Genomic DNA, 24,420 nt, shown 5'->3' with positions numbered 1-24,420 from the left:
TCGAATAAGAGCGATCCTAAAGACGGGAAAACTAAAAAAGGCTTAAAATAATTGAAAATTACTATATATATATATATATATCAACATAATACTGTCTTCTTTTTAATAGCTCAATTATAAAAATTCCAAAATTAAATATGTTTTTATACATAGGAGTGAGAACAAAATATTTTGAAATAAGTTGGGTTCGATCTAGATTTTTTTAATGTTATTTTTGTGATGTGAATGATTTTTCTTCCGCATTACTTGTAATATACTTAAGTTTCTTAAAAATAGTATTAGATATTGTATGAAAATAATTAGATCCAAAGATTTAAAAAAATAAAATAAAATTGATTATTATTATGTTGGTAAGGAGTGATTGGTAGCCACCATAATTAAATATTCAAATTCATTTGTTTATAGAGTATTAGTTATGGTCCCTAGTAATGATATAATGTCACACCCTAAAATTGTTCCTACCAAATAAAAAGGCTCATCATTAACCCATGCTCCCAAACAACCCCAATACCATCCATAAAATTTCAATAATTTGCACATTATTTGTTTATTTATTTATTGGCTTTAAATTAGTTTTATCGCCCGGTCGAGTCTCGTAAATTATTTTTGGGTTTACAAGAAATTATCATACTAATATGTAACATTTTTTTGTTGTAAAATGTGAGAAAAGATATGAGCTTTAAGAGAAATTATGATTCGATCAAATTAAAATTAAAATTTATTTTTAAAATGATCGTTAATTTATTTAAAATAATGCCCCCATGGCTCCATTGGAAATTTAACATTTTTTTTTAATTATTTTTTAAATTGAGATTAAGTAGAGTTTAGTATATTTTAAAGGATTATTGTTTACGTCATCAAATTATTTATTACTCTAAAATTTTCAGTGCTATAATAATATAATAATACAATTTTATATTTCTTGATGGGCAGAAGGGTTGAATTGTACACCAAAACACCAACCCTTTAATTTCTTGAACTTAAAAACAAAGATTCGTGATGGAACAGAATTTCTTTGAAATCTAAACTCCAAATATCAAAACATCATATGAACCTACCCATTTACATACAATTCATACATAATAATCACACACCGCTCAAAGTTGTATCTCATAAGCATATCATATTCCTTATTTATAAAATATCAGAGGTCTATTGAACACAAAAATTGACACAAAAGTTCATAAACTAAACGAATAATTTACATCAAAGGGTCAAACTACGACAAGATGAACATGAGAACTTGGGAACTCTAAACCGAATTGGATGAATTTAGGCGTAAAATAGAATCCAAAGGGGAATAGATTATGGGATATTGAAAGCATAAATAGGGGAATAAAAGATGAGTGATAGAGATGAATTTGGTGTGTGGCGGAATGGAATTATGGATTTGAAAATTGGAGAAGGCGAAATAGCCAAAGCAGCAAACAAAAGGGCAATTTGATGAATGAGAATTGGCTGGAAAGTAGCTGCCAAGCCAACTACATGCACAACACAAACACAGACACACATATACAGAGCAAGAAGAACAAAACAAACACACTTTTGAGAATCCACACACTTTCATGCCTGCTCGCTCTTCATTTCATATTTATTCACTATCTGTTCTTCTACTTGTTGACCCTTTAATCTCTATAACTCTCTCTAAGAGGAGCTGGAGATGGAGCTGGGTTTTGGCTTTGGCCTCCATTAAACCTGGCCTTTCAAACTTTCTTGGCGTTTTCTATTAATTGTTCTTCTGATTTGTTTCTTTCTAGGGAAAGGATGGGCACCCATTAACGTTTTTCTCCTCCTCTGCCTTTAAATCTTCTTGGGATTCTTGTTGTTTTCTTGTGTGGGTTGGGGTTCAGCTGCCATGAAGTTGTTTTTCAGGTTGTGTTTTGTAATCTTCGTTGGAATTTGTTTCTGTTGGTTGTTGAGGGTTCTGTTGTTCAGAACGGGGTTGATTTTCCTCCTCAAGAAATGGTGCAGAATTCTACAAGATTGTTTCCATGTTTATCAGTCTTTCAGAATACCAGAATTCAATGAAACTTCTCAACACAATCATCTTTACAGGAAAGTCTCTGCTTATCTTAGTTCTTTGAATGCTCTCGAGGATTCCGACTTCACCAATCTCATCACCGGAAAGAAGCCTAATGACATACTTCTCCGCCTGGATTCCAATCAGACGGTGGAGGACAATTTTTTGGGGGCCAAAGTGTTTTGGACGAATCAAGAAATTGGTAGCAGAAATTTTGTGTTGAGGATTAGAAAGGCGGATAAGCGCCGAATTCTCCGCCCTTATCTTCAGCACATTCATACCCTAACTGCCGATGAGATTGAGCAGAAGAAAGGGGATTTGAAGCTGTTTATGAATTCGAAACCTAATAATCAGTCAGATACAAGATGGACATCGATTCAATTCAAACATCCATCTACTTTCGATTCAATTGCTATGGAAACAGATCTCAAAGACAAGGTCAAATCCGATCTCGAATCGTTTCTCAAATCCAAACAATATTACCACAGATTAGGCAGAGTTTGGAAACGAAGTTACCTTCTATACGGCCCTTCCGGGACTGGAAAATCCAGCTTCGTTGCCGCCATGGCCAATTTCCTCTCCTACGATGTTTACAATATCGACCTCTTCAAAGTCTCCGATGACTCTGATTTCAAGTTTCTTCTGCTACAGACAACAAGCAAGTCAATAATCGTTGTCGAGGATCTCGATCGGTTTCTGATGGAGAAATCTTCGGCGTCGAGCGTAACGGCGCTCATGAACTTCATGGACGGAATATTGACATCGTGTTGCGCGGAAGAGAGAGTGATGATTTTCACCGTCAACAGCAAGGAACAGGTCGAACCGACTATTCTCCGACCGGGCCGAATCGACGTTCACATCCATTTTCCACTCTGCGATTTCTCCGCTTTCAAGAATCTCGCAATCAACTATCTAGGCCTCAAGGATCACAAATTGTTTCCTCAAGTCGAAGAAATTTTCCATAACGGCGCGACTTTGAGCCCGGCCGAGATCGGCGAACTGATGATCACAAACCGAAACTCGCCGAGCCGAGCAATTAAATCGGTCATCTCAGCATTACAAACCAACGGCGAGCGGCGGAGAGTCGGCCACATCGGACAACTGCTAAGCGACAGCGGGTCGAGGCAGTCCGCCGCGGAATCCGTCGAATCGAGCGGCGTATTCAAAACCGAAAACAATCAGACCGGAAAAGAGTTCAGAAAATTGTACGGGCTTCTGAGGATGAAAAGCAACAAAATTTCTCAGTCGTTGGATTCATCTCCATGGTACAAAGAGAGATGATTTTAAACACGTGGCGGAATCGTAATGGATGAGTTAATATACAGCCATGGAGTCGCATGCACTGGATCTGCAGGGCTTCATGCTAAGTTCTGTAGATAGGATAGGAAGATTATTGTTTCGATGAAAAAAATCTCTATTTAAAAATAAAAAATAAAAAAAATTAATTAATTTGGTCACAGATCTTGTGGGAATTGTAAATTGGCTCTATTTATTTTCCTCATTAATACAAACAACAATACCAAATATTTTCCACCCTTTTATTAAAAATTAGGTTAAAATATAACTACGAGATTTTCTCGACATTCAAATGAATCACTTTCTGTCTCACCGTATTTAGGTCAAACCTAATAATGAAAATATTTTTAAAAATTCAGATATATATTTAATACGTAGAATTATATTTTGATTATATATATATATTTTTTTTTTTTGGCTCATACTTCCACCTCTAAAAAAAATAGAAATTATCAAAATTTATTATAAGTTATAGAATTTGTTTTATAGTATTGACTATTATTTTCAAATGTAACAACTTCCCTAAATTGGGTTTATTATTATTTATTTTGTTTTTTTTTTTTAAAAAAAAAAAAGGGACTATTTTGATTTCTAATTGCATAATTGTATATGGTAATACCTCAATTCTAAGAATAAATTGGGGGTTTTGAGAATACAAGGATCTACAAGTGAACGAAAGTGACAGCAGAAAGTTACAAACTCATGGTAAATAGTTCTTCCGTTCTATCAAACTACAACGACAAACTTTAGGGACTAAATTTGCAATTTAACATTAAAAGTATCTAAGTAAGTTCAAAATTACCCGTTAAATAGTTTGAATGTTGGATATCGAGTTTAATATTCTGAATGATATCTAGGGATGGTGTCCTCTGGGTTTAATCTTAGCCTCACTCCGCACGGCTGGGACACACTGGCGGGGCCGCCTGGCTTGTCTGTATTGCCAAAAACTTGTGATTTTGTGAAGCTTGTGGGCTTGTGTTTGTGGTTGTTATTACCCACTCTATGCCCCAATTGCTTAGGATATCAACTTTTTGTTCCTTTTTTAAACCATCATTTTTCTTCTCTCGTGGGTTGAAATTAAATCATTAGACGAGACGTGTATAATGGTCGACGATCTTGGTGATCAGTGATACCGTAGAGATGAAGGGAAATGGTGAGAGATTTGAACAGTGAGATTATGATCAAGATTGTTAGTTATCACATTCTTACATGGTTTCTTAACAATCGAGTTTGTTATACTAATCAACAAGATTGTAGTGATGAAGATAGTGGTAAAAAACTCAAACACTGAAACTATGATCGAGATTGTCATAAAAGTGACGATGATATGTCAAAGACAATGAAGTTGGACTACGACCTTGTTTGGAACTTATTAAGAAAAAACTTCACTTTTTGAAATTTGGTATTAGTAAACATAAGAATATGTATTAAATGAGTAAATTGGAAAGAATGTTAATTATAATTTGTTTTGTATTTTGAAATACCTAACCATCCCTATATTAAGGGATTTTGTAGATAATGGGTTTATTTTAATTTGAAATCTAGATTGATTAAATATAATTATAGAATAGTTTTAGTATTTCCAATTCAAATTTTGTCAAAGGGTATTTCATTTTAAAATTCGAAAAAAATAGTTTTGCATTTAAATATCTTGTTAGGTATAAATAACGTTAATTTTAGCTTGCTATAAAATAATAAAATAATAAAATAATTAAACATTTTTTCTATTATAAAATTTATCATGTATCATGCCTAAAAAAATATACGTAATTAAAATTAAAAAATAATCCCACTTAAATAAATAAATAAATAAATAATTAAAAAAATCAAAGTTACCGAAACCTACCAAACGTAGGTTAAATTGGATCAGATTAAGAATATCAATACATCTAATTTTGCTCAACAAAAAAAGACGACGATTATTTGAATATTTAATTTAATAAAAGTTTGAAGAGTATGGATTTTCCAAGTTTGAATGAAATGATTGACTTGTTGTGGAAAATGAAAGCATCCAATGAGATATAATGTTATTTTATTAGAGATTATTAATATTTAGTCAAAGTTAGGGGGCTGATTTTAATTATTATTTGCATCAATTTGTATTAGTGGACCCTAATAGGATACTTATTCCCCGAGTTTGGATCAATTTAATTCTAATAAATATGTATTTTGAATTTTCATTATATTTTAGGAAACAATTTTTATTTTTATTAAAATTGTAAACACTAAAATTGGATATTTTAAATGAAACTCATAATATATGAATTATAATGGTATTTAACCTCCTAAATTTAATAACTTCAATTCACAGGTTTTATTTATAAACTTTCTAGTGACTAAAATTAAAATGCAAGAAAGAATTAATCCGTCACAAACATATTTAAAAGCTTTAAAAATTAATTTGACACTAAACTTTAAGCATAAGAAGGATGTTAATTTTAAAAAATATTGAACGAATTAGAACCTATTAGACAATAAATTAAAATGTTGAAAGTTTAAAGATTTATTAGACAATACAGAATACACTGACCCCAAATGGATGGATTGTGAGATAACATCAATTAGAGAAAGAAAGACATCAATTAGAGAAAGAAAGAGTACTATATTGATTGGAGAAGAAACGTTATTGTGAAATCTACATCAATTAAAGAAAGAAGAGTGCTGAAATCTACATCGATTGGAGAAGAATGTTATTGTGAGATCTACATCAATCGGAGAAAGAAAGACAGATAGTAACAAATAATTTTATCAATTGGGTCCTGGACTCTAATAAGCCTTAGAAGACGGCCTCTCATGGCAATTTGAACAATTTTATCAAATGGGTCCTGCATTTTGGCCTACTTTTGTTCTTAAAACTTAATCATCACCAAGTTGCCATGCAGGGAAGCCTTCCAAATTAAAAGTTCATAAGAAAGAAAGAGAGATTCAAAACTGACCTTACTTAGAGGCAGAGAGAAATGATGAAAAATAAAGGGCCTCAGTGATGGAATTCAACGAAGTTCATGCAATGCCACAAATCTTTTAGACAAAACGTACTAGATAGAAGTAAACCAGGAATTAACCCTAACTGAAAGGACGCCGGCTCGTAGCCACTGACAAATCGTTAAGACAGGACAGCCTTAGCAAAACGTTGTACACCAAAGCAACTACGAATTCAAAAACAGAGAAACGTGTTTCATCATCATCCCCAAACTACCAACAATTGTTCAAGTAGTCAATATAGGGGTTGGTTTTATAGTACAGGAACTTGTCACTACTATCTAAACACTCCACACCATTACCTACACCTAAGAATGTAACTGAAAATCCAAATTAGCTTTTTTCTTCAGGTTCTTGACCTCCGAATGGGTGAACGACTGTCAACATAGTTATGAAAAACGGGGAGTTAGCTTGAATTTATAAGCTAAAAGAGATATGTGACAACTCAAATGGAAGCTGAGCCAACTATCAAAAAGATGAAAAAATTACCTGCGGTATCTACCATATTCAGGGCTTCGATTCCGAGCATAATCAGGACTCTTGCGTCGCTCACGAGGGCCATTATACCTGTCATAAGCAGGGCTGCAAGGCCCATAGTCAGGACTTGGTCGACGGCGCAATGGACTAGGTGACCTCCGGTAAGGACTATCCCCAGGCGGCCCATATGCTGTTCTCCGGGGGCTATCATCATAAGGGTCACCCCTCTCACCATCATCCCTCAAAGCATACTCAACTGACACAACCCTGTCTAATATTTTGCTGCAAAATTATAAAGCCAATACAGTATTTTAGAGAGTAAAAGAAATTAAATATGGCGATTGAAAGGAGCAACAACCTTGTGGGAAACCCAAAACTCTGCTAACCTCATGTGTGTACACTCAAGGGCTTTGGTTGCCTCCTCCTGCGTCTCAAATTGTACAAATGAAAAGTTCCTTCTTATGCGAACATTGAGGACCTTCCCATAAGGTTCAAAATGTCTTTCAATATCACGAACTCTAGTATGAATAGGGTCGAAATTGATCACAAACAAGGTTTTGGTTGGCCTCTGATTTGCCATCGACTTGGATCCATCACGATGACGACCCCTTTCACCCTAACCCAACCAAACAAAAAGCTAAAGTTAAAATCACCTATTGGTTGGCATATATGAAAAGAAAGAGATATTTTCAAAGCATGAAATAAACCAGCTTTCTAAAATGTATAGACCCAAGAAAGGGGGCAACAACGATGGGAGAAAGGCCTACCCTAGCCCATTCCACAGACAATCTGCGTCTATCATGACCAAATGGCATGTTATCAAGGCCACGAATAGCATCATCAGCATCCCTCTCATCTTCAAAGTAAACAAAAGCAAAACCTGCAAAATAGAACAATTAGATATATAAAATATGGCAAGATATTGAAGCATTATCTATTTAGCAGGTATTGTCACTCAGCCTCATGATTTCTTTCCCTGGGATAAACTATAAAAAGTACAACACCTGAAAATATGGGAGGACTGATGCACATTTAGCTGTAGAGACGTTGCATGATGAAATAAGATGGTTGCATACTAAAGGTTTTAATCCAAAATTTCAACCATGCTTCGCCTTTCACACAGCACGAGTTCAGAAATGGAAGGCATGGCAAGACAGATTCATTCAGCCACTATTATCAAATGGAAGGCATGACCAGAATTCAGTGATGTCCTATGATCAGAGGTGATAGGTAGGCAAGGCATGAGATATAGAACATCCATTAAGACGATTCTGGTGAATTGTGACTTAATTGATGAGGCATGAGATAAAGATCAATCCATTAAGACGATTCTGGTGTATTGCAACTTAAGTGAAGAGGTAGATGAATGACGAATGATTGATTGAAGAAAAATCAGGATGATGATATCTTTAGATGAAGCTAAGCAGGCAAGCAGGAAGTTTCCTTCCAAATTAATTTTTATGCACAGATGGTGGTGAGCCCAGATAGGAGCTTGGTTCATTTTCCTTAGTAGAAATTCCTGCGTCAAAAGAAACATCTTATATGGAGGCTTTCCCCATAAAAATAGTAAATTTTTGCCTTCCATCAAGTTTTCATCAGAAAAAATGGACCAGCGGATATTACCATAGCATAATAGCTATGCATCCATGTCACTGAACAGGGTTTTAGAATTTAAAAAAAAACATCAATTTTTTGTCTTCTTGATAAAACCTTGACACAACTTTTTTACCTAGTATTAGCGTCAGTGGAGCACCCTCGCACTGAAATACCAAGTATTAGCACCAGTGGAACATCCTCGCACTAAAATACCATAATTTCATACACCAGAAAACCCAAGATGTCTAAAATCATTAACTGAACGATGACCACGTAGGATTAAGGATGTCGGGGAAGGTGGGTAAGAGACAAGAAAATTCCAAAAGACAAATATAAAATTTTAAACTTAAATATAGAGTAGTTAAGATGATTACAAACAATGAAAGCGAAACTAAAAGCCCATAAGTAACAAGAAAAAGATCAGCAACTAGAAAGTTTAAACAAGGAAATAACATTTGACAATACTTTGTAAAACCCAAAACAATAAAGTCATCCATGAATGCATACATATATGCAGGTCCTTGTGAGCATACCAAGATCGACACACTACAAAAGGAAGGTGGTTCACTGGGAATATTGCAGCATTTCATTAAAATATACCCCGTAATCCAAATGCAACATCCAATACGCATATCCTAAATCAAGTTGAACACGGTCTTTTCCATACATCTATTACCTTCGCATGTCAAAACTAGGTAAGGAAATTTACAGTTTCACAATAAACAAAAACAAAAAATTTAAGCACCACAGTTCCCTCATAGCACCTTAGAAATAGAAATATTCAACTTGATTTAGTGAGTTCTTATGTATGTACGTAGTCTAAATAGAAATATCCCACATGAGCACTAAGTTTGAAGTTGACCACAAAAAGGATCCTTCGAACAATAAAAAAAAAAAAAAAACTGGAGAAGTAATGACCAACATTAAAACATCTTCGTTAAAAACGGCACTGCATGGTATTACAAAGAAATTGCAGTATACCAGATTTCATGTCGATCCTATCGACCCTCCCATATTTGGCGAATGCCCGCTCCAGCTCAGATTGCCGGGTGTCATACCCAAAGTTCCCAACAAATATCGGCTTCATCGTTGATATTATCAAAAGCGCTGTAGAAAACAAAGCCAACAAGTCCCTAGATTAACAAAATGACAAGACCATAAAAAGAAACTAGTAAACAACTTCACCAACATAGTGATATCTATTCTTTTCCAGTAAAACTAGAAGAGATCAATGGGATAAGAGAGGATAAAGGAATGCGTTGACGAAGAACTCACTTTCAGAGTTTGACCAGAAACAAGAAGTAAATCGATCAAGTAGCGAATGAAAAATGCTTAGAATAGCATGGATCATATGATTACAGAAACAAACCTGGCAGATTCTTGGACTCGAACACAAGAAAAACCCTAGGAGAGAGGAAGAGAAAGCCTGTATCTTTTGAAGAGCCCTTATGTGATACAATTTTTAGTTCATTTTAAATACCAGAAGAAAGCCCTAGTATTTTCACTGTAGATAATTTCAGACCGTCCGATTATCCGGCTTTTTATTCAAGACTTTCATCAACGGAGATTGAACCGTTAGACTGTTCAAAAGGGTCTTTTAGGGATTAAAATTTTGAGAAATGATAAAATCGATTCAACCTCAAGAGGAACAAGGACCAATTATGAGTTCATTCAGTGAAGCCGTGTGTGAATATACTATTTTACCCTCTATGGATTGAATCACACCCCATTTTGTTTCTATTATTAGTTTAATTTTTTTTTATTGAAAATAATAAAATAAAATATTAATTTTGATTTCTAAAAAAAACTATCTTAATCCTACCATATGAAATTGAAGAATTAAAAACACTAACATCATACTATAAAGTAACATCTATTAAAGTTTTAAAAAAACTTTTAAGGCTTATTTACATAATGATACGATATGCATAATAGTAAAGTATAAAAGTTAGAACTCTTAAAATGCTTCATCGATGGAAGACCAAAGGTCTTCAATTTAATGATATATAAAGTCATGACTGTTATCTTTATAAAATATATTTGAAAAATGTAATAAAACTAAGTATTTGTATATTCTTTTAGCCATATTTAGTTTAGATTGCAGGGTTAAATCATTTAAGTTTGACATGATCGAATTAATTTGGGGAGGGATTCGAATCTCAATCAAATATTTTTGATTTATCAAAATCATTAGCATGTTTCGAATGACGAGAATCTAGTAGATTAAACAAGCAAGGAGCTATTGGAAGCAATTGGAAACTTACTCTCCATTGGTTCAAAGAGTTGTCGACCTTTTGCAACCATGCTCCTATGACTGCAGCCCAAGATAAGCCGCACAAATGTCACATCATCAAGTCTCATTCTTCGAACTTGGTACATGACCGATTCGATAATACTAGTAGTCATTAAGAACTTGTATAAAAGATGATAACTACAACAATTAGAATATGCAGGAGTTTAACATGGTATCAAAATTATCACATCAGAACATATTAGCTTCAACAATTAGAATATGCAGTAGTTTAAAGCACATACCATCTTAGCAAACCCATTATACCAATTGCAGGCCACGAAACCACCCATGTCATAGGCATTCTGTCAAACAATTCTAATGTAGCCCCCCCATGATGCCGGACCTTGCATAACCAGCAATCATCGAATTCCAAGTGGGTATATCTGGAAGCGGCATTTCATCAAACAGGTGGCGTGCAGACCTCAACATTCCCAATTTCGCACACACGTCAAACAACGCCGCCGGAGCAAATACATCAGAGGCCAATCCTGACTTAAGAAATGGGAATGGAGCAATTGTGCAGCCTAAGGAAATGAAATTGTAATCGTGGTGAAGAAATAATCTTGAGTTTGTTTATAATGAAGGAATACTAGTTTAAAATAAATAGATGAAGTTCATGTACTAGTTAATCGAATTTCATAAAATATGGTTTAAAACATCATTTTTGGATTTTATATTATTAAATTTTCAATGAATTTAAAAATCTAAATTATAGACTTAGTTAAATTATATGTTTAGTTACTAATATTAAAATTTTTACGTTCGTGTTTTTGTATTTCATTTACTTATTTGTTTTTCTAAAACATGTTTCTATATCCCAACTATTTGCAGAAATTAAATGATTTGTCATTGAATATCAAAATAATTTATAAATTTATATTTAAATTTTCATAACACCAAATAAGTATTTAAATAGCTAAGCTTTTCATGAGCGTTTGTAGCTTAGTGAATAGAGTATTTGTTTTCTTAGCAAAAAGTTGTAGGTTCGACACCTACTTGGATTGTGATCTTCAATTTATTGATTTTTCAATGAGCACTTGTAGCTTAGTGATAGAGCATCTGTTTTTGAAAGTTCAAACCCTACACTTTTGTCTTGATTTTATGGATTATCATATCAATCTTCCCTCCCAATTATTCTCTCATTTAGTTAATGTTTTAAATTTGTTTTGATCTTATTTATTTTTTGAAATAAAATTAAGCGGGTGTATTTGTAGCAATGATCTAGAACTTTATTCTAGGACATTGAATAATTTTACGCAACAATGATTCATTCCACGCTAGTCTAATTAGCTATCATCCTAATGCACCATAAATTTCCACATATAACGCTACATTAATGATTGCAAAAGAAAGATCCGGAGATTCAAAACAAACACAGAGTGCCAGTTGAAAATATATTTACATAATGTGTTCCACAAAAACTTGTTTTTCTCGATCTACTTCTCGTATCATATGTGAAGTTACAGAGGAAAAGGGCTAAAATAATGTTGGTTGAAAGAGGAGGGGAACTGTTCTGATATTCATTTGTGAGGTAGGGAAATCTTGCTTGGTGGGGGTTGGGGTGGGGGTCGAGATTACCTAAAATTCGAAAACCACGACAATTTCCAGTTCCAGCACAAATTTCTGCAAATTAAAAACAACCCCATTAAATTGCTTCCCACCATTTTTGTTTAGGAGAAGGCAAACATTGAGTGGCTGAAGAATGCGATCAAAAGAGAAGAAGAAGAAGAGAAGAAAATGGGCTGAGTGTAGAAGCTTGAAGAAGAAGAAATGTAATCAAAATGATAAGTGAATTGAACACATACTCAAAGCTTCTGTAGCCAGATTACCTTCCTCTACACCATTAATCCGCCATTGATGAAGCTTCTAACCTTCACTTTCATAGCCCCACTAAGCCTCTGCACATTCTTCGCAATCCCAAACAGCTCCTCTTCCTGCATCTTCCTGTTGGAAGACACCAAAACCACTTCAGTTCCACAAAGCTCATCATAAATCCTCTCGAATTCGCTCAACACCTCATTCAGAATCCCCAATCTCTTTTTCTCAATCAACATCTTCGTCAACTTTACCACCTGTTTCTCAAACCCTCCCTTCGCCGCAATTTCCCTCACCAATCGCCCTTTCTCCTCCTCCCCTACAAACGGATCGTTCAAAAACCCCCCGATTCGCTTCGTTCTCAGAACCTTCGAGAATCTCCCAACGTCCTTCGCCACCGAGTGAATCGATCCGGTAGTTTGCGATGCATCGACGAGTGCCGCGGCGTATCCAGCAGCAGGACGACGGTGAAGTAACGGCGAAGAGGAGCGGCGCGGGGAGGAAGAGGAGAAGGAAGAAGAAAACGGAAGCGGATTTAGGGTTTTGTGAGTAGAGAGAAAATTAGGGGGTTTGGAGATTGAGTTGGATCTGCGAGAAGGAGAGCGATGAGGAAGATGAGCAGAGTGATTCTTGAGGTGAAGAAGGTCGCGAGATGAAGCTAAAGTGGATGGAACTCTGAGAGTTGAAACAGAGCTTGTTAGAGTATCCATGGAAGACGAACAGAGAGAGAGAGGGAAGTAGCGTTAATCGGAGGAAGATGAGTGCCGGCTAGGGTTTACGTGGAGATTCATCGCCATGGAGATAAGGCAGTGATTCTACGCCATGGATTCAACCACTGGGCGCTTCGATGAAGTCGAAATTTGGGGATGATTCTGCTGATGACGAATTGTTCTTTGTCCTGTTCATGAATTCATACTCTGCCCTATCCTCTTAAACCTCTACCTTTATCAGATTTCTTAATAATATTTTTTAATTTTCAAAATAAAATTTAAAAAATATTTTTTTTATTATTATTATTTTAGACCGAAATTATTAGTATTTTTTTTTTTAAATAATCTTGAATTTTCCCAACAATTAAAAAATACATTTGAATTTTTAAGATTTCAATTTACCTCCCACTTATAGTTCAAAAAAAATATATATTTAAATAATACCTTTAATTTAAAAATAAAATAAAAATAATATTGAACTTTGAGACGTTTTATTAATACTTTTAAATTTTAAAAAATTAAAAATATTATTGTCGTTAGTATAGTGTATGATACAATAAAATAAAATTAAATAAATATATATATATATATATATTTCTATTTTATATTTAATATATCTGATGTATTAAATAATAATTTAAATATTTTTTTATCGTTAATATATCAAATATGTTAAATATTGATTTAAACATTTCAAACTTTCCCTTAAAATAAATTTAACTAATAGTATTACCACTCCTAACGAACTTTATGAACTTACATATTATAAGTTCTATTAATGGTATGTCATTCGACTATAGATCTGAGTTGCACTGTTATATACTATATGTCTCTTTATATCTATAAATATAACTGTTTCACTAAATTTAATCATTCACCGACCGTTCCTAATTATAGCTAAATCAAAAGTTTGTTTTACGTGTGTAATTAGGTAAATACTAATCTTTTAATAAAAAATGGAATGACTTAGGAAAGCAGTGCATAGGTGAGTTTCATTTTTTTTTTAATGTGATTTCATTGTGGTTCCTATTTTTTTTATTTATTGTAAAGAATATTGGAGAATTTTGGAAGAAATAGAAATGAATTAGGAACGATTTTGGTATAAAAAGTGATCACTAAGAAGTTCAATTTAGTTCGTTCGATTATTGCTTATAATGATAGGTATGACACGAATCATTATCACTCTTGTAATTCAAAAAAAAATTAAAATAAAATAATTAATACGAGAGAAAGAACTCTATCTTGAAATTCCAATCTGCACGTGTTCCAATCTATCTTTGTAGAACTCTACTCAAATAAAATCCCAAAAATGCTTTAAAACATATATTCAGGCGTACAAGGAATTAAAAATAAAATATTGTTGAATTAATTTTTAGTCCAATACAAAATTTTATTAATTCATCATTCCATGAATGTATGACATATCCATNTACCTCCCACTTATAGTTCAAAAAAAATATATATTTAAATAATACCTTTAATTTAAAAATAAAATAAAATTAATATTGAACTTTGAGACGTTTTATTAATACTTTTAAATTTTAAAAAATTAAAAATATTATTGTGCGTTAGTATAGTGTATGATACAATATTTATATATATATATATATAGATATAGATATATTTCTATTTTATATTTAATATATCTGATGTATTAAATAATAATTTAAATATTTTTTTATCGTTAATATATCAAATATGTTAAATATTGATTTAAACATTTCAAACTTTCCCTTAAAATAAATTTAACTAATAGTATTACCACTCTTAATGAAATTTATGAACTTACATATTATAAGTTCTATTAATGGTATGTCATTTGACTATAGATCTGAGTTGCACTGTTATGTAGTATATATCTCTTTATATCTATAAATATAACTGTTTCACTAAATTTAATCATTCACCGACAGTTCCTAATTATAGCTAAATCAAAAGTTTGTTTTACGTATGTAATTATGTAAATACTAATCTTTTAATAAAAAATGGAATGGCTTAAGAAAGTCGTGCATAGGTGAGTTTCATTTTTTTTAATATGATTTCATTATTGTTCCTATTTTTTTTTTATATTTATTGTAAAGAATATTGGAGAATTTTGGAAGAAATAGAAATAAGTTAGGAACGATTTTAGTATAAAAAGTGATTACTAACGAATTCAATTTAGTTCGTTCGATTATTGCTTATAATGATAGGTATGACACGAATCATTATCACTCTTATAATTCAAAAAAAAATTAAAATAAAATAATTAATACGAGAGAAAGAATTCTATCTTGAAATTCCAATCTGCACGTGTTCCAACCATCTTTGTAGAAGTCTACTCAAATAAAATCCCAAAAATGCTTTAAAACATATATTCAGGCGTAGAAGAAATTAAAAATAAAATATTGTTGGAATTAATTTTTAGTCCAATACAAAATTTTATTAATTCATCATTCCATGAATGTATGACATATCCATAAAATTTGGAGTTTGACGGAGGGTTGTTCTTCGCAAATGAAAAATAGTTTATAAAAACCATGAGTTGACGGCAGTAGATCTGCCGCTGCGATCGTCATTTATAGCGAGAGGGTCCTGATGGTCCACCGGTCCCCTGGTTTTCAGCCCCAGTCCGATCCCTGTCATAGCGCTCTTCTCAGTTCCCTTCAAATCCACCGGCACCCATTTCAACACTCCAAAACTTCTTGACGATTCTTCCAAATTCCGAGGAAGACGATGGAACCCAGAGTCTCGACCCCCAGACAGAAGAAGGTCGATCTTCAATCAATTCTAAGAAAATCATGGTACCATTTACGGCTTTCAGTGAGGCACCCCTCGAGAGTTCCCACTTGGGATGCGATTGTTCTAACCGCTGCTAGCCCCGAACAAGCTCGGCTTTACGAATGGCAGCTCAATCGGGCTAAGCGTATTGGGCGAATTTCCCCCTCGACAATCACCCTTGCCGTGCCGGACCCCAATGGCCAGCGGATTGGCTCTGGAGCTGCTACTCTTAATGCTATTCACGCCCTTGCTAGACATTATCAGAAGCTCGGCCTTGTTCCTAGTATTGAGGTAATGTTCATTTCACCTCATTTGATACCTCGTGCTTGAGCCTAGGCGTTGCTATGATCGTTATTCATCCTTATTTCTTGTTTCCCCTGCATAAGTGACACGATATTGGATTAAGGAATGCTGCTATTCTAGATCTGTTGATTAGCGTGATTTTGTTGTTGGGTTTTTTCAATCATGTAATAGGTGGAGACTATGAGTAATGGGTGTAAGTCGCCAAATAATGACAATGAAGTATCTCTCTCACAACTTGCTAGCTTCATATCCAAAAAACATATACTATTGCTTCATGCTGGTGGTGACTCGAAAAGAGTACCGTGGGCAAATCCCATGGGGAAAGTGTTCTTGCCGCTACCTTATTTAGCAGCTGATGATCCTGATGGCCCTGTTCCTCTGCTCTTTGACCATATTCTTGCCATTGCTTCATGTGCAAGACAGGCTTTTAAAAATGAAGGTTGTCTTCTCTTCTCTTTCCAGCTCTTTTTAGTTTCATGATTGTTTGCTCTGCTATAATTTTCTAGATATTCCCTTGGTGTTCTTCTTACCTTGGAGTTTTGAACATTTATTGAATACTTTCAATGTGCATTTAAGTTTCCATAGAGAAGGGAGACAAATGGTTCAAGTTTCTACTTAGAGACATTGTTCTAATTAGTAGAAATAAAAATAAAGAACATACATAGCATCTTATTTGGAGTTTCATTATTATTATATAATGATGCTCAATTACTGATTTTCTTCCTTTCATTTCTTGTTCGATGGGGGCGATTGGCTGAGGTCATTACAGGCGGCATACTTACGATGACTGGTGATGTTCTACCTTGTTTTAACGCATCCACTTTGGTTCTTCCAGAGGATGCCTCTTGCATAATCACTGTTCCTATCACCCTTGATATTGCTTCCAACCATGGTGTTATTGTGGCATCTAAAATTGGGACATCTGACAGTGGTTACACTCTCAGTCTAGTCGACAATCTCTTGCAGAAACCGAGTGTTGATGAACTCACCAAGAATAATGCAGTTCTAAGTGATGGTAGAACGCTTCTCGACACTGGAATAATAGCAGTTAGAGGTAAAGGATGGGTTGAGCTAGCTTTGCTTGCATGTTCATGCCAACCTATGGTTTCAGAGCTTCTGAAGTGTGGGAAGGAGGCAAGCTACTAATATTCAGTTTTTAAATTTTAACATTGCACAAGAAACAAAGCAGTAGAAGTAATAGGAGTACATTCACATCTCTCTATTAAGGATTAGATCATATGCCAATCAACACTAATACGAAAGAGTGAAGTTGTCTGTTTTTATTTATTCTGTGAAAAATTTCATTTTTTGTTTCTTTTTCCTTGGATTGCAAGTGGAAATTGTTTTCACACATTTCTGATTCTTGTGTTGGTAAGGTGGTCGCAACGTCCTCGCCTCTTCCCTTCCTAATTTGTCGGAAATGAAGATCTCAATGTTTCTTAGTACTTTAAGCAACGGTATGCTTTATGTATCAAATAAATGTTTGTGTGTATGTGTAGATTAGTTTATATGAAGATCTGGTAGCTGCTTGGGTTCCTGCCAAACACGCATGGTTGCAGCCACGTCCTATGGGTGAAGAATTGATTCGTAGGCTGGGAAGGCATAAGATGTTCAGCTATTGTGCCTGTATGTCAAACATCTTTGCAACTGAAGTTTATTATATCCTCTTGCATTATAATTTTCGTAGTTAAAGTTATTCTTGTATGACTTCTTAAATTGCAGATGACTTGTTGTTCTTACACTTCGGCACCTCGAGTGAAGTTTTGGATCATTTAAGTGGGGAAAAATCAGAACTTATTGGACGACGACACTTGTGTTCTATCCCAGCTACTACAGCATCTGATATTGCAGCCTCTGTTGTTATCCTTTCCAGTAAAATTGGGCCTGAAGTCTCAGTTGGAGAAGACTCTCTCATTTATGATTCTTCCATTTCTGCTGGAGTACAGATTGGTTCTCAATGTATAGTTGTTAGTGTTAACATCTCAGGAATTAGCAATCAGTTACCAGGAGATGCATTTAGGTTTATGCTTCCCGATCGTCATTGTCTTTGGGAGGTTCCATTAGGAGGCTACACCGAAAGAGTCATAGTATATTGTGGACTTCATGATAACCCGAAAATGTCGGTCTCTAAGGGCGGGACATTTTGTGGGAAGCCTTGGAAGAAGGTTTTGCAAGATTTAGGCATTGAAGAAAGTGATCTATGGGCAACAGCAGGAACTCAGGAGAAGTGCTTATGGAATGCTAGAATATTTCCAGTTCTTTCCTACTTTGAGATGCTTACCTTGGCTGTGTGGCTGATGGGCTTGAGTTACAAAAAAACAGAGCACTTGCTTCGGTTATGGAAAAGTTCTCATCGAGTAAGTCTGGAAGAATTACACAAGTCGATCAATTTTCTTAAAATGTGTACAGGATCTAGTAATCACCAAGCAGAACTTGCTGCTGGAATTGCTAAGGCTTGTATTGACTTCGGCATGCTTGGACGTAATTTGTCCCAACTATGCGAAGAAATAAAACAGAAAGAACTTTTGGGATTAGAAACTTGCAAGGGTTTTCTAGATAAGTGTGCTGAATTTCATGACCAGAACATTAAAGTTGTTCCGAAGAGCCGAGTGCACCAGGTGCAAGTCGATCTCCTTAGAGCATGCAGTGAGGAGAGAGCAGCACAAGAGTTGGAACGGGAAGTTTGGGCTGCAGTTGCTGATGAAACTGCTTCAGCTGTAAGATATGGCTTTAAAGGTAGAAAACATGGTGTTCGTCACCGTTTGAAAGAACCAAAGCGTTTTTTTTTTTTTTTTCTGCCATTAATATTTGTCCGTTACTCGATCGTTTATCTTGTCAAAATAGTTGCTGATCTGAACTTTATTCTATTTTATTTCCTAATGTATAACCACCTTTTTTTCATCTTTAGAAGATCTCTTGGACAAGCCTGACACTGATAGACTGGGACATGGAAATAGCCTCTCTGATAATAGCATAAACCAATTAATCCACCATAAAAAGGTAACTGTTGACTTACCTGTACGTGTGGATTTTGTTGGTGGTTGGAGTGACACTCCTCCATGGAGCTTAGAGCGTCCAGGTTGTGTGTTGAACATGGCGATTAATTTGGAAGGTTTACTTCCTGTTGGGACCTGTATAGAAACAACTAAAACTTCTGGAGTTCAGTTCAATGATGATGCTGGAAACGAGTTACATATCAAAGACCTTAACTCGATTACCACTCCTTTTGATAGTGATGATCCATTCCGGCTCGTCAAATCTGCATTGCTTGTGACTGGCATTATTCACGATCATATTCTAACAGTTTTTGGTTTGAAAATCAAGACTTGGGCCAATGTGCCTCGTGGTAGCGGTCTGGGAACGTCCAGCATCTTAGCTGCTGCTGTGGTAAAAGGTCTTCTTCAGATAAGTGATGGTGATGAAAGCAATGAAAATGTTGCCAGACTTGTATTGGTACTAGAGCAGCTTATGGGGACTGGAGGTGGCTGGCAGGATCAAATAGGAGGTTTGTATCCTGGCATCAAGTTTACCACAAGTTTTCCTGGAATCCCATTACGTCTTCAAGTTATCCCCTTGTTATCAACACCTCATTTGGTCTCCGAGTTGCAGAATCGATTGCTTGTGGTATTTACTGGTCAAGTAAGCTTCCTAAACTTCCTCACTTCCCCAAATCGACCTTTGTTGTCGAGTTTCGAAACTACAAGCTTCTTTTAATATAAATGAACGTTTGAAAGTGTAATATGTGTGAAGATTTCTCTGAGATTGATATCAGTCTTACTTCTTGGATACTAGAAGTCGTTTTTTTTTTTCGTTGTGATATCACTTTGCTTGTTTCTCATTCAGAATGAACTGTAAACTCGACTTCTTCACTTTTAGATTATTCTGTGTTGAGGATTGTTGGGAGGGAGTTTAGAGTGGCTAATTTAGGAATGATCATGAGTTTATAAGTAAGGAATACATCTCCATTGGTATGAGGCATTTTAGGAAAGTCCAAAGCAAAACCATGAGAGCTTGTACTCAAAGTGGATAATATCATACCATGATAGAGGTTCGTAATTTCTAACATGGTATCAGAGTCATGCTCTAAACTTAGTCATGTCAACAAGATCCTCAAATGCTGAACAAAGAATTTTGAGCCTCGAAGGTGTAGTAAAAAAGTGATTCTAGTGTCAAACAAAGGGGGTACTTTGTTTGAAGACTCCAGAGAAGGAATCGAGCCTCGATTAAGGGGAGGTTGTTCGAGGGCTCTATATGCCTCGGGGGAGTTTCGAGGGTGTATTTTATTCGAGGGGAGAATTGTTGAGAATTGTTGAGAATTGTTGGAAGGGAGTTTCACACAGGCTAATTTAGGGAATTATGGGTTTATAAGTAAGGAATACATCTCGATTGGTATGAGGCCTTTGGAAAAGCCCAAAGTAAAGCCATGAGAGGTTAGGTCAAAGTGAACAATATCATACCATTGTAGAGATCCATGATTCCTAACATCTTGATGCTAATGGTTTACTCTGTTGGGTCACTCCGATTTATATTATGCAATATCTTTTCTTAGTTCAAGTGGAGATTCAAATCTGAACTTTTGACCAAAACATATGCTTCAACCATCTTACAATCTAATATCTTATTTTGTAACTCTGTTGTTCTGGGCTTATATGGTTTAGCTGATATGCAGGTCCGACTTGCACATCAAGTCCTTCACAAGGTGGTGACTCGATATCTCCGACGCGATAACCTTCTGATATCCAGTATTAAGCGTTTAGCCACACTAGCAAAGATCGGGAGAGAAGCACTGATGAACTGTGACGTCGATGAATTAGGAGAAATAATGATGGAGACATGGCGGTTGCATCAAGAGCTAGATCCTTTCTGTAGCAATGAGTTTGTTGATAAGCTGTTTGCATTTGCAGACCCCTATTGTTGTGGGTACAAACTGGTGGGTGCTGGTGGCGGGGGGTTCGCTTTATTATTGGCTAAAAGTTCAGTATTAGCCATGGAATTGAGAAACAAGCTTGAAGATGATAAGAACTTCGATGTTAAAGTCTACAATTGGAGCATATCTTTATAGAGGTTTTGAATTCTGCTATTATTTATTTATTTATTCTCATCCATATTCATATTAAACATGTTTGTGAAATAAAGTGAAGAACATATTGTTGCTTGATTGGATTTAAACCCCTAAGGAAGAATTTGTAGTTTGTTTCGGATTTAAATTTTCAACACGTTAATAGTTTCTTCATTCTTGCGTATTATACTTCGACCGACAGCTTGTGACCGCACAACTCTACCTCGACCGACAGCCTGCAAGCATATGAAAGGGGGAAGAGATGAGTATAACTGTGTTTGGTAATGCATGCAATTAGAATTTCATATAAATAAACAATATTTTTAATTTTAATTTTATTACATCACTTTTAATTATTTTAATTTTCATTCATTAATATGAATAATATGACTTAAATTTTAGGTTTTTAAATTTATTTAACTATAATCTTAATAATTATTCTCAATTTTAATAAAGTTATATAAATGTTTTAATGGTAAATAATTAGTACAATAATCAAATTAAAGAATTATTTATATATGTTATATTTTACAATCAAATACGATGCATAGTGGATTACATTATTTTAAATAAGATAATAAAATGGTAAAAAAATAATTCAAAACATCATTTATAATAATATGTATAAAATAAATATTATAATAAAATATTTAATTAATTGCAATTAGTTCTAGTTTATTATTATTAATTATAAATTTAATTTCAATGGTAATTATGTTTTAAAATTATGATATATTAATAGTGAATGATTTAATTAAAAAAAATCATTAAGTAATTAGTTATTATAAAATCAAAATTTCAATTTTACTAATACTAATTAGCTAATTAATTACCCTAAAGATATTGTTGGTTGATTAATCATTTTAGTAAACAATTAATTTCATTATTTAAGAAAATTCTATTTATAAAAATTAATTAAATTTCATCAATACTGACTTTTCAAAAACAATTTTATCATTAAGTTTCATTATTATTAGCAACCTTTTCACAATATTTAAAAAATATTCTTACAAGGAAAAGTTTCTTTCCATAATAAATAAATAAAAAAAAAAATTGTTTTTCTGGTTACGGATAGTTGACCGTTCATTATAAGCAAATATGTAGATATTTGTCTTACATTACAGGTTACCATATTTGCCCTTTTATTAAATATAAATATATTATATTCATTTATTATTCTTTCTTTTATCGTTATTTCCATATTATTTGTAATTTACCATATTTCTATTTCGTAAATTATTAAAAATAAGAGAACTCTCATCACCATTTAGGTGTGGTGGATTCAGCAAACATTTAGGTATCATAGTCGTTTCAGTTTAACAACCCTGATTCTTTCTTCTCTATGGCTTCCGAATCTTCTTATCATCTTCTTCCTTTCAATACTATAATCCATATGATCACCATCAAACTTTCTTCCTCCAATTATCTTCTCTGGAAAAGTCAACTTCTCCCTCTCCTTGAGAGTCAAGACATGCTGGGCTATGTTGATGGAACTATGGTTCCACCACCTCGTTTTGAACCAAAAACCTCCTCAACACTCAACCCCAAATATTTGGCATGGAGAGCAGCCGATCAACGACTTCTCTGTCTCCTGCTCTCCTCTCTCACTGAGGAAGCCATGGCTGTTGTCGTTGGTCTCTCTACTGCACGTGATGTTTGGCTTGCGTTGGAAACTACGTTCAGCCATTAGTCAAAAGCTCGTGAACTGAGACTCAAGGATGACTTGCAATTGATGAAACGTGGCACCAAACCTGTTGCTGAGTATGCCCGTGCCTTCAAAAAAATTTGTGACCAACTTCATGCCATTGGCAGACCTGTCGAGGACATTGATAAAGTGCACTAGTTCCTTCGTGGACTCGACACCGAATTTTCAGCTTTTTCTATTGCTCAGATGGCTCTCACCCCTATCCCCTGTTTTGCAGATTTAGTCTCTAAAGCTGAAAGTTTTGAGTTGTTCCAGTGCTCCCTTGAGTCCTCTGATTCCACTCCTACAGCATTCACAGCCACTAATCGTGGTCGCACCCATGAAAGCCACCTTGCTTCCTTTACCAACCAGCGAGATCATTTTTATTCTCACAAAAACAACTCTTCTAATCGAGCACGAACCCACTCAAGTCAGGGTCGTTGACCATCTCACTGCCAAATATGCCGCAAAGAGGGCCATTATGCTGACCGCTGCAACCAACGGTATGTTCGACCTGATTCTTCTCATGCTCACCTTGCTAAAGCCTTTAACACTGGAGCTTCGGCCCATATGACTGCCGACCCATCTATTCTAGATCAGTCTAAAAATTATACGGGTAAGGACTCTGTGATCGTAGGAAACGGTGCATCTCAACCCATTACCCACACCGGTACTCTTTCTCATGTTCCAAATATTCACTTATTAGATGTCTTGGTTGTCCCTCACCTCACTAAAAATCTTCTTTCCATAAGTAAATTAACGTCTGATTTTCCTCTCTCCGTTACATTTACTAATAATCTTATTACTATCTAGAATCATCAAACAGGAAGGGTGGTGGCAACCGGTAAAAGAGATGGAGGGCTATATGTGCTGGAGCGCGGCAACTCTGCTTTTATTTCAGCCCTTAGAAACAAATCTTTACGTGCTTCATATGATTTATGGCATGCTCGTCTGGGCCATATGAATCATTTTGTTATTTCTTTTTTAAATAGAAAAGATCATCTTTCTCTTACGTCTTTATTGCCTTCTCCATTATTATGTAATACTTGTCAGCTTGCGAAAAGTCATCGATTGCCTTATTCCCGCAATGAGCGTAGGTCGTCTCATATGTTAGATCTTATTCATTGTGATCTTTGGGGTCCTCCCGTCAAATCAAATTCGGGTTTTCTTTATTATGCTATTTTTATTGATGATTATTCTCGATTCACTTGGTTTTACCCTTTAAAATTTAAATCTGATTTTTTTTGATATTTTTTTTCAATTTAAAAAATTTGTGAAAAATCAATATTCTTCTCGTATCAAGGTATTTCAAAGCGAGGGTGGTACCGAATTTACTAGTACTTGTTTCAAAACTCATTTACGTAATTCTAGCATCCACCGTCAACTCTCTTGTCCATATACATCTGCTCAAAATGGTCGTGATGAGAG

At 34.7% G+C, this 24,420-nt stretch overlaps 4 protein-coding genes across 8 annotated transcripts; 2 read left to right on the top strand and 2 right to left on the bottom strand.

The window, feature by feature from the left end:
* Nucleotides 1-1,392: 1,392 nt before the first annotated feature.
* On the top strand, nt 1,393-3,551 carry LOC111473596 (AAA-ATPase At2g46620-like). The gene has a single exon (XM_023119042.1). It carries the CDS (start codon nt 1,856-1,858, stop codon nt 3,299-3,301), a length of 1,446 nt encoding a protein of 481 aa, XP_022974810.1. The 5' UTR covers nt 1,393-1,855; the 3' UTR covers nt 3,302-3,551.
* A 2,746-nt stretch (nt 3,552-6,297) lies between these two features.
* On the bottom strand, nt 6,298-9,814 carry LOC111473622 (serine/arginine-rich splicing factor RS31-like). Of its 3 annotated transcripts, none has more exons than XM_023119084.1 (6): nt 9,738-9,814; nt 9,350-9,475; nt 7,540-7,652; nt 7,159-7,388; nt 6,785-7,054; nt 6,298-6,672 (listed from the first exon to the last, which is right to left on the bottom strand). In XM_023119084.1, the coding sequence occupies exons 2-6, from the start codon at nt 9,453-9,455 to the stop codon at nt 6,642-6,644; spliced, it is 750 nt and encodes a 249-aa protein (XP_022974852.1). In that variant the 5' UTR covers nt 9,456-9,475; nt 9,738-9,814; the 3' UTR covers nt 6,298-6,641. The 3 variants fall into 3 exon arrangements, with proteins under 3 accessions (XP_022974852.1, XP_022974853.1, XP_022974854.1); XM_023119085.1 differs by lacking the exon at nt 9,738-9,814 and adding an exon at nt 7,777-8,291 and having other exon boundaries at nt 9,350-9,478; XM_023119086.1 differs by lacking the exons at nt 9,350-9,475; nt 9,738-9,814 and adding exons at nt 7,777-8,291; nt 8,502-8,527.
* Nucleotides 9,815-12,015: 2,201 nt separating this feature from the next.
* Nucleotides 12,016-13,370, bottom strand: LOC111473623 (ATP synthase delta chain, chloroplastic-like). Of its 2 annotated transcripts, none has more exons than XM_023119088.1 (2): nt 12,491-13,370; nt 12,016-12,284 (listed from the first exon to the last, which is right to left on the bottom strand). In XM_023119088.1, exon 1 carries the CDS (start codon nt 13,184-13,186, stop codon nt 12,497-12,499), a length of 690 nt encoding a protein of 229 aa, XP_022974856.1. In that variant the 5' UTR covers nt 13,187-13,370; the 3' UTR covers nt 12,016-12,284; nt 12,491-12,496. The 2 variants fall into 2 exon arrangements, with proteins under 2 accessions (XP_022974856.1, XP_022974855.1); XM_023119087.1 differs by having other exon boundaries at nt 12,467-13,368.
* Nucleotides 13,371-15,623: 2,253 nt separating this feature from the next.
* Nucleotides 15,624-21,407, top strand: LOC111473620 (bifunctional fucokinase/fucose pyrophosphorylase-like). 2 transcript variants are annotated; one of them, XM_023119080.1, is made up of 7 exons: nt 15,624-16,237; nt 16,421-16,688; nt 17,019-17,383; nt 17,749-17,875; nt 17,972-18,985; nt 19,158-19,888; nt 20,919-21,407. In XM_023119080.1, exons 1-7 carry the CDS (start codon nt 15,902-15,904, stop codon nt 21,309-21,311), a joined length of 3,234 nt encoding a protein of 1,077 aa, XP_022974848.1. In that variant the 5' UTR covers nt 15,624-15,901; the 3' UTR covers nt 21,312-21,407. The 2 variants fall into 2 exon arrangements, with proteins under 2 accessions (XP_022974848.1, XP_022974849.1); XM_023119081.1 differs by having other exon boundaries at nt 15,626-16,237; nt 19,161-19,888.
* Nucleotides 21,408-24,420: the final 3,013 nt, after the last annotated feature.

This window comes from Cucurbita maxima, unplaced genomic scaffold, assembly GCF_002738345.1.
Source record: "Cucurbita maxima cultivar Rimu unplaced genomic scaffold, Cmax_1.0 Cma_Scf00134, whole genome shotgun sequence".
In the NCBI taxonomy this organism is placed as follows: Eukaryota; Viridiplantae; Streptophyta; class Magnoliopsida; order Cucurbitales; family Cucurbitaceae; genus Cucurbita; species Cucurbita maxima.
This window is presented reverse-complemented; position numbering and strand designations above follow the sequence as displayed.

Bases quoted from the DNA above. Each gene is read 5' to 3' on its own strand.
- LOC111473596 (XM_023119042.1), top strand. From the start codon at position 1,856: ATGAAGTTGTTTTTCAGGTTGTGTTTTGTAATCTTCGTTGGAATTTGT.
- LOC111473622 (XM_023119084.1), bottom strand. From the start codon at position 9,455: ATGAAGCCGATATTTGTTGGGAACTTTGGGTATGACACCCGGCAATCT. The intron at 7,055-7,158 runs GTTAGCAGAGTT...ATAATTTTGCAG, and splicing joins CTTGAGTGTACACACATGAG to CAAAATATTAGACAGGGTTG. The intron at 6,673-6,784 runs GTAATTTTTTCA...CTATGTTGACAG, and splicing joins GAATATGGTAGATACCGCAG to TCGTTCACCCATTCGGAGGT.
- LOC111473623 (XM_023119088.1), bottom strand. From the start codon at position 13,186: ATGGATACTCTAACAAGCTCTGTTTCAACTCTCAGAGTTCCATCCACT.
- LOC111473620 (XM_023119080.1), top strand. From the start codon at position 15,902: ATGGAACCCAGAGTCTCGACCCCCAGACAGAAGAAGGTCGATCTTCAA. The intron at 16,689-17,018 runs GTTGTCTTCTCT...AGGTCATTACAG, and splicing joins ACAGGCTTTTAAAAATGAAG to GCGGCATACTTACGATGACT. The intron at 17,876-17,971 runs GTATGTCAAACA...CTTAAATTGCAG, and splicing joins GATGTTCAGCTATTGTGCCT to ATGACTTGTTGTTCTTACAC.